Source organism: Carassius gibelio, chromosome B7 (assembly GCF_023724105.1).
Source record: "Carassius gibelio isolate Cgi1373 ecotype wild population from Czech Republic chromosome B7, carGib1.2-hapl.c, whole genome shotgun sequence".
NCBI classification, from domain to species: Eukaryota; Metazoa; Chordata; class Actinopteri; order Cypriniformes; family Cyprinidae; genus Carassius; species Carassius gibelio.
Genome location: NC_068402.1, coordinates 20,820,148 through 20,829,952, shown reverse-complemented (window position 1 = coordinate 20,829,952; position 9,805 = coordinate 20,820,148). Strand labels below are relative to the sequence as shown.

The 9,805-nt window shown below is 36.7% G+C and overlaps 1 protein-coding gene across 2 annotated transcripts in view; it reads left to right on the top strand.

Annotated features, from left to right (window-relative positions):
* The first annotated feature begins 18 nt into the window (after positions 1–18).
* Positions 19–9,805, top strand: part of vps35 (VPS35 retromer complex component) — a 30,789-nt gene continuing 21,002 nt past the window's right edge. Inside the window, exons 1-4 of one of the 2 annotated variants that reach the window (XM_052560865.1) lie at positions 19–333; positions 3,045–3,143; positions 3,325–3,421; positions 5,130–5,253. In XM_052560865.1, the coding sequence (XP_052416825.1) occupies positions 202–333; positions 3,045–3,143; positions 3,325–3,421; positions 5,130–5,253 (452 nt within the window). In that variant the 5' untranslated portion in view covers positions 19–201. Of the gene's footprint in view, positions 334–1,889; positions 1,912–3,044; positions 3,144–3,324; positions 3,422–5,129; positions 5,254–9,805 lie in introns of those variants that run through there. The other variant, XM_052560866.1, reaches the window with a different exon arrangement.

The window sequence follows — 9,805 nt, the reverse complement described above, 5'->3', positions numbered from 1 at the left end:
GCGTGAAATACGTAACTTTTAACGTCTTTTAAAAATCTAACATTACAGGAAAAGCGAAGTATACAATGTAACATGTTGGTCAGAGAAACGTTTTTCATTACACTTTTCACACAAATAGGATCATGTAATGACACAACTAATTATTTAATTGTAAAATAATTCATTTAAATTTTCTTAAAGTAGTTTCTACAGCTTTCAGAGATGAATAGTTCAGCTCTCAGGGCTTGTTGTGCTGCTCGGCATGAGGCGGAGCAGCAGCGGCGCAGTCACGTGACACGACACATTCACGGGGGGGGTCATCCAGTGTTTCCTCTAAAACACCTAATAATAATGGTAAGATATTAGCGACCGTTGCGTGCTCCGACTGTATGATGTGTGCTGTATATTCGCCGTTAAATTGATCACAGCAGTGATGGTGTCAGAGGGGCACTGCGATCTATTGGTGGGCTGTTTTGCGTCTGTGAAGATAGCCGTTAGCTTAAGCGTTTGAGATGCGAGGCCTACGTACACTTAATTATTCACGTTTATTTCCTCTGTCTTGGTAAATTCTACTAGCGGTTTAACATTTGGCATGCAGGTGTAGTAAACTTACACCCGTTATGTTTTGCTGTCTTTACAATTCACAAGTTTTGTTCAAAATGAGCTAATTTAAACTGCTAATCCTGCTAGCATTAGCCTTGTTATGTCTTCACAGCTAGGTTTATATCGTTATTTTTATTTATCTTAATCATACATCTGTGATACGTTTATATGCAGCTCTTTGTTTACATGCGCATTTACATATTTGAAGAGTTGCAGTGTTTTTAGTATGCATAACATAAGCGATGTTTGGTCTCTGGTTCATTCATTCAGTTTTAAGCAACCCATAATCAGTTATGTATAACATTACCGTTTATCATAACACTTTAAAATTCCTATTCACGTTAAGTTTGTTAACTGTGTGGTACTGACACTGGGTCGTTAATGGCTGTTTATTGTCATTACGTATGTCAACCCCTCAGCCCCCCCACCCCACCCCAGCCTGTGCAGACCTCTGACACTTCAGTAATATGAGCCTACTGTAATTCATTTTTAAACAATATTTTTAAGTAATATACAATTATTGAACAGTAGTGAATATACAAGAGGAAGTGTCAAGTTTGTGAATATTAAGGTTATTTGAACATTCAGCAATGATTCATTAAATTGATAAAAAAAAATGAAAGTATAGATATTTATAAAGTTTGAAAAAGATTGAAAACGACAATTTTGCAGAGGTTTGAAGACAAATTACAGGAGAGGAAATTTTATTTAATTTTATTTTATTTATTTGCTGAACTGATCTATAACCCCCCTTTTTTTTTTTTTTATACAGAAACCCAAAATGACAAATATGCATTCATACATGGTTATCACGTTTTAGTTCTAATCACTAAAGTTCTGTCATTAAATAGTGCTTAATACCATAATATAATGCTTTACTGACTGATAAAGATGCTAAGATTTAAGAAGCTGTGCCATTTTATAAAGATAAGCTGATTGGAATCGTGTGTGTGTGTGTGTGTGTAAAATAGTATATCAGTCTGGTGAGTAAACTAAAAATTTTACTAGCCAATGGCGATTATATTGGTGTAGAGGGTTGTTGGAACAGTGGATAAAGTGTTCACAAGCTGTATTAAATGACATCTTTCTTTCGGTTGAAACACTGATTGAGTGATAACCTGAGATATGACTAATTTATTTTGGTAAGTTGTACTGTATCTTTCAATGTTCATTAATGTTTATTTTGCACGTTAACTTCTATTAAAGTGGAAGAGACCCGTGCTCTGTGCTGTTGCTTGAACTGAAGCTGCTACAGCGCTCTGCCATGCCACATTAAAGAGTGTCAAAACGGCCCTATATTCAACACAAGAAACATTTTTCTTCATGCAGGTTAATGTCTGACATGCTTTTCTAACACCTTTTGATTGAAAGGAAATAATTTGCCCTGGTTATTGTCTGTTTTTAAGCAATCAGCACCCTTTGATTGTATTTTAACCAAAGTGGACCATCTACGGAATCAATTCTATAATATAATTTTTTTGTTGGGTTTCAGGCCATGTTGGGCTGTCAGTAATGGAGCGAGCTGATGCAGCTTCAAAGGAGGCTTCTAATCAGAAAGTAAACAAGGGTCAAACTCCTCCCTCAGAAATCAGACGTGTTATATAAGAGTGGGATACATGTACAAATAATAAATTATATGGAATTACATGCATCCAGAAATTTAATGCAATCTCTTAATCTCTTTTAAAGCTAGATTTGATCAAGTGGTAATTACCAGATGTCGCATAGGTCATACAAGACTGAAGGTCCTAAATTTTCACGTATATTTTTCATTTTTTTCGTATTCGTCATCCTTTCCTATCAAAATGCATGTTATGGATTCGAAAACACAGAAAATTTAACCCGATCCGAATTTTTATAACAGACAAAAGTTTCAGAGGCAGTGTATAAACTTGATTGACACGTTAGGTCGTATTTATGGTGTTATAACGTGCAAATATTTCGGACGGAAATTTTGGACTCCGTGTGCAATGACTTTTACTCACACATTCTTGCTTAAAGGCCCTATTCCGTGCAGGTTCCTTTTTCTGTCAAACATATTTTATTGGACTGTCCAGCTTTTAATGAATGTAGAAAACCTTAATGAAGTCAACTCCCTTAAAGAGTTTAGTATAATTTTATCATATGTTAATGTAAAAAATCTTGTGTATTTGTTATACTTATATTTTTTTTATTGTTTTTGCCATGAAAAGAGGCTAAGATGCTAACATGGCATTTAATAAATATATACTACTACTTAATAATCAGCTGATGACCGATAGTGCAGATAATTGCTTTTATCAGCCGAAACAGATTATTGGCCAATACCTCCCTATCGTAGAAGCTATTATAAAATGTAGAAAATGGTAATAATTTATTTTCTATCCAAACTTTTTACTGATGGGACATACAATACTGATGTTTTTATTAAATTTAGACGCTAGTTTCTAGTTTGATTTTTTGGCTGCACCTGTCTCTTCCAGCCTACCACACAGCAGTCACCTCAGGATGAGCAGGAGAAGCTGTTGGATGAAGCTGTGCAGGCAGTCAAGGTTCAGTCATTTCAGATGAAACGCTGTCTGGTGAGTTAAGGACATGCACGTTTACAGTTTCTGTAACACTGTTAATCCATCCACAGCAGTGATGCTTCATGCTTTTAACCATTAAAACCAAACACACACACACACAAAAAAATTATATTTATATTAGAGTCTTAAAGCTGCACCCTTAATCTGTTTATGAACATTTATGTTCTTCATCCAGGACAAGAACAAGTTGATGGATGCACTGAAACATGCTTCAAATATGTTGGGGGAGTTGAGGACTTCTATGCTTTCTCCCAAGAGCTACTACGAACTCTGTATGTTTCCATTGCATTGTGTTTAAATAGAATAGAAATCATCTGCACTCTCTATTCTAACATTTAATATTTAATCAAACATTAAGAATTTTCTTGAGTATTAAAGAACAGTGTACTATACAGGTGCTGGTCATATAATTAGAATATCGTCAAAAAGTTGATTTATTTCACTAATTCCATTCAAAAAGTTAAACTTGTATATTATATTCATTCATTACACACAGACTGATATATTTCAAATGTTTATTTCTTTTAATTTTGATGATTATAACTGACAACTAAGGAAAATCCCAAATTCAGTCTCTCAGAAAATTTTAATATTACTTAAGACCAATACAAAGAAAGGATTTTTAGAAATCTTGGCCAACTGAAAAGTATGAACATGAAAAGTATGAGCATGTACAGCACTCAATACTTAGTTGGGGCTCCTTTTGCCTGAATTACTGCAGCAATGCGGCGTGGCATGGAGTCGATCAGTCTGTGGCACTGCTCAGGTTGTTATGAGAGCCCAGGTTGCTCTGATAGTAGCCTTCAGCTCTTCTGCACTCTTGGGTCTGGCATATCACATCTTCCTCATCACAATACCCCATAGATTTTCTATGGGGTTAAGGTCAGGCGAGTTTTCTGGCCAATTAAAAACAGGGATACCATGGTCCTTAAACCAGGTACTGGTAGCTTTGGCACTGTGTGCAGGTGCCAAGTCCTGTTGACAAATGAAATCTGAATCTCCATAAAGTTGGTCAGCAGCAGGAAGCATAAAGTGCTCTAAAACTTCCTGGTATACGGCTGCGTTGACCTTGGACCTCAGAAAACACAGTGGACCAACGCCAGCAGATGACATGGCACCCCAAACCATCACTGACTGTGGAAACTTTAAACTGGACCTCAAGCAACATGGATTTTGTGCCTTTCCTCTCTTCCTCCAGACTCTGGGACCCTGATATCCAAAGGAAATGCAACATTTACTTTCATCAGAGAAAATAACTTTGGACCACTCAAGTCCTGTTTGAAGTGAGAGGCTTCTGACGCTGTCTGTTGTTCAAGAGTGGCTTGACACAAGGAATGCGACAACTGAAACCCATGTCTTGCATACGTCTGTGCGTAGTGGTTCTTGAAGCTGCAGTCGACTCTTTGTGAATCTTCCCCACATTTTCGAATGGGTTTTGTTTCACAATCCTCTCCAGGGTGTGGTTATCACCATTGCTTGTACACTTTTTTTTTTTTTACTACATCTTTTCCTTCCCTTCACCTCTCCATTAATGTGCTTGGACACAGAGCTCTGTGAACAGCCAGCCTCTGTTGCAGTGACCTTTTGTGTCTTGCCCTCCTTTTGCAAGGTGTCAATGGTCGTCTTTTGGACAACTGTCAAGTCAACTAGACTGAGAGACCATTTAAAGCCTTTGCAGGTGTTTTGAGTTAATTAGCTGATTAGAGTGTGGCACCAGGTGTCTTCAATATTGATCCTTTTCACAATATTCTAATTTTCTGAGATACTGAATTTGGGTTTTTCCTTGTCAGTTATAATCATCAAAATTTAAAAGAAATATCAGTATGTGTGTAATGAATGAATCTTATATACAAGTTTCACTTTTTGAATGGAATTAGTGAAATAATCAACTTTTTGATGATATTTTAATTATATGACCAGCACCTCTACATGTCATCTGTAGAAATTTAGTTTATTTATTGTACTCTACTGTTGTTGTAGACATGGCCATCTCTGATGAGCTGCATTACCTGGAGGTCTATTTGACAGATGAGTTCGCCAAAGGCCGCAAGGTCTCTGACCTCTATGAACTTGTTCAGTATGCAGGCAACATCATCCCTAGACTGTGAGTATCTCAGGAAATCTTCCCAAATACTATAACTGCACGAGACATTTTTGAGATTTTGCCATTTTGGTCACATTGGCCAACACTGTGACAATAAAATAAAACTGCCAATAGAGCAGTCTGCATTCATTTGGGCATCTTGTTATGATCCACAATTTCACAAGTATGCTGGCACTCAATGTTCAATATGCGCTGCTCGTGTATTTCTCCTGAAGATTCTTTTTCCCCCTCATTGTCTTTTTCTGGCACTCACTCTCTTTTGGCTAGTCTAGTCTTTCCACCAGCTGTTTATCAGTGCCTGCATATGTTGACTTTGTAGCCAGTCAATACTTATATCTAATGTCTTAACACTGTTCATTCATTCTATTACGCAGCATCAATTTCCATTTAGAGTGAACCATTTAGAGCAGTGGTTCTCAACCTTTTTTGGGCCAGCGCCCCCTTACCCATTACTCAGGTTCCTCACCGTCCCCCATCAAATAAAAAATAGTCTAATTGTCTTCACAGACAATTGAAGTTTATTATTATTTTGTGTTTATAATGAGGACTGGTATTATATTTACAATAGCATTAAAACGAATGGGGTCATTACTTTTAAAGAAATTAATTCAAGGATCCATTAAATTGATTTAAAAAAAAATGAAATTACAATTAAATACATTTTTAAATAGATTATTTGTAAATAAGTGCAATAACATTTATTTACAATGAGTTTATTTTTTAGCATGTTGATGATTTTCATTGCTAAATACTTGGTGACGTTGTTGCCCCAAATTTAAAAAGACTTCCACAGGGGCATTTTTACAGAAGAGATTTTAGTTTGTTCTTCCATTCCTGGCAGAGTGAGTGTAGTGGAGTGGGGTGATTTATGACTGGTGCGAGTAGTTTTCAGTCACTTCGAAAGCACTTCACTAACACTCCATCACGAGCACAATTAATGCCAACAGCCCATAATATACCTGCATTTTATCAGGATTTCATGGATTACACATCATTAGTTTGACAGATGTGTGGATCACTTGAATCAGAAAGATGATGAAGGTTATACTGACGGCGATGGACAAGTGCTGGAGGTTATATCTCAAGCTTGTTTGGTTGTAGCATGTGGACAATCACAATTGATTGGGTGAATTCACATTTTAAACAGTTTATTGTACAGGAAGCTAATCTCTGCTCTAAACTGATGTGCTGCTACACTACATGCATACACAACACACAAGCTTGCACATAATGTACATTCAGGACAAACATTCAGGAGTGCAGAAAATTGTCAGACTGTCCTGTGATTTATCATTTATCAGCTTTCAGTGAAAATAATAGGCTTATTTATCCCTTAGTGTTAGATAATGCCCTGTTTTTGAGAAAATATTGAATTTCCTTTTTTTTCTGACAGTGGACAAAGTAATTTTGGTCAAAAAAAATACCACATTTATACATGCAAACGGAAGAAATGTAAACCCTCCTTTACTATGATTTTGTGAGTATATTTTAAAGTTTGCTTACAAATACTTAAATGAAAACTAAAAAATAAGATGGAAAACATATGCTCCTTATTCTCACAAACACTACAGTGTGATTGAGGGCTCTGTTACTCCACCCCGCTCAAGGCAGCACCGTGCTCAGAGAGACAGCTGTCCTGGAGCTGCCCAGGACGGTGAATAACATTTGTCCGGAAGCATGGTTTGATGCAGACAATAGCCAGGTTTCCATCCAACTCATTTGAATTTAGTGATGTCAATATTCGATAATTTCCATGATCGATTGTGGTTTATATTAACGATTTATAACCTTAATGTTGCAAAATGCGTCTGCTGCGGTATTATTTTTATGTGCAAAAGCCACTTGGGGAAAAAAGCTTTCTCACCCGAATTAAAGGGGTTTTAGTCTGAATAAAATGCTAGTAGCAGGACTGTAAACTAAAAATCAGCAGCACATATCGGCCATCAGCTGGCCCTGACCTCTAAACATCAGCATCGGCTATAGAAAAACCCATATCGGTCGATCTGTAGTTGTACTGCATCAGTCCAACAGAAGTTTAATTAAAAAGCGCATCACATGGCTCCAGGGGTGAACAAAGGCCTCCTGTAGCAAATCGCTGCGTTTTTTAAAGAAAAATATCCATATTCAAAACGTAATAATCACTTTAATCTAGGTTGCTCTTACGGTTGTAAATGAAGCAGTTCTGGGGGAATGACGGATGAGGTCAGCTTTGGGCATGCGCTGCTCAGAAGTGTTGCATGCAGAAATGCAAAGGAGAGTTCAAAACAAAATAACATTCACTAATTATAAGTACAAATCGTGGATTTGTGAAGAAGAATGTTGGAGGATTTTGATATAAGCCAAGAGGACACTGGTTTTCCTTTGCTAAAATAAGAAAACTTTGCTTCTTTTGGTCCTGTTAACAAACGTTAGTTTTCAAGAGACTCAACGGCGCATGCGCAGTACTGACCTCATACGTCATTCGCCCCGGAACTGCTTTTGTAAACAACTGTTGGTGAAAGCTACATTAAAGTGATTATAACTTTTTGATATTTTTCTTACGAAAACACATTGATTTCCTTACAGAAGGCTTTGTTCCCCCCTCAGAGCAGTGTGAGTATTTATTTTTATGGATGCGCTTCTTATTAAACTTCTCTTGGACTAATGCAGTAAGACACCCACTGAGTAGCATCCTACTAGCAACAGCTTTAGGTTACCTTTCCTACAGAACAGGTCTATACCTTGTAATTTTATTGAACAAACTGTTATTTTATCTTGTTTACAAGACGGCATGACATTTCTGTCTCTACATGGTCCCATGTTTACAGTTCTCCTATGCTCCTCTCTGTATCATGCATGGTGGAGTTCTGCCCCGATGCGCGTGCGCACACACACACACACACACACACACACAGAAAAAGTTGCATCAACCACCTGAAAAGCAGACAAAAATATCTGCTTATTTTTAAAGCTGCACACTTTATGGATAATCATCATAAAATGAAAATGTTCCGTGGGACAGTTCAAATAATTCAGTCGTGATATTGACTGCTGTCATTAAAAGAAACACATGAACACCATGATTCCCCCACCCCCCAAAAGCTGTAAACCCATGCTTCTCATTGCAAATTCAGTGGAATGCTGTAATCTTCTATTCACAGAAATGTTGGAAATTATGCAGATTTTAAGTGTAAACCATGTATTAAAGACAAGTGTAACATTGTATTCCCAAGTGCATGTTAAACTCGCAGCACATGCACTGATGGAGTTAGCTGCATTCACTGTGAACTGTTGTACTCCACTAAAAACACTTGATCACATGCTGTTTGCAGTATATTCACAGTACAGTGCTGCACTTCACTGTGAAACATGCCGTGCAATGAACTGTATACTTGTTTTATGAAAATACAAAATGTTGAATTTATCAACTTGCTGTTGGAGAGAAAAGACTAAGAAAAAGAAAAGAGAAATGCATCTGATATCAGTTTATGGAAACTCTGGAAAATGGGCCAGATTTACTAACAGCTTACACCAGTGCAAATCCTCTCCTGGCAGTAAAAACAACTGTCAGGATTTACTAAATATATGAAACAATTAAGGATGAAAAGGTGTTGACAGTAACATTTTTGGATGACTTTATTGCGTTAGAATTTTTCTAGGAGTTAACCTTTAAAATGAGAAAAATTATGCAATTTGATTTAATAAGTTTGGGGCATGTCTTAACTTGACATGGATATGATAGTTGCTGATTTGCATTGTTCTTGGTAAATTGCTTTGATCATTATGGAAATGAAAGCTGGTTGTGTTTGTGTTCTTTAATTAGAAATTGAGTGTTTTATGGGATTGTGGCCTCCTGCTAATCTGCCATATTTAGTAAATCTGGCTTAAAACACTTTTGTTATTTGTTGAAAACCGTCTTAATTAAAAATATGGAAATGTGTAAATTAGTATCGATTGAATTTGAATTTTTCAGGCATTTTGAAAAATTTATATTTCACAAAACAGCAATGGAAAGTTTTTTTTTTTTTTTCTTCTTCTTCTTCTTCACGTTTACCAGTCAAGTGGCATATGTAAAAAGTCATATGATCATTTTTCAGTGTACTATAACCTCCAAGAAAAAATTGATACCTGGCAGCTCTCAAATATAAGGGGCTTTTTCATGCCATTAATGATTAGACAGTTCACACAGTACACGTCTGTGGCATTTTACGACTCTGGCACGGCCACCGGAGCTGAATCCATCAACTCCAGTCAATTCTTTTGTTTATACCAGCTGCGCTCCACATTTCAGAATAATCACAGAAGTGTCTCTCAGTTCTGCTTATGTAAAGTTACACCTTCAATTAAAAATAATGGCAATTGCAGTGGCTGCAATATACAAAACCCTACCAGAATCCGTCGCAATGACTTATTGAGGGAGCTAAAAATTATGTTTTAGTCACATAACATTGGTTAATGGAAATGCCATTTTATAAAACATGGCTAAAGTTTTGTGCAAATCTGTAATGGAAATGCAGCTAGTGTTTCTACCACATAACCGCTTGGGTTTATTACAGAAAATAAAGTGATTCCT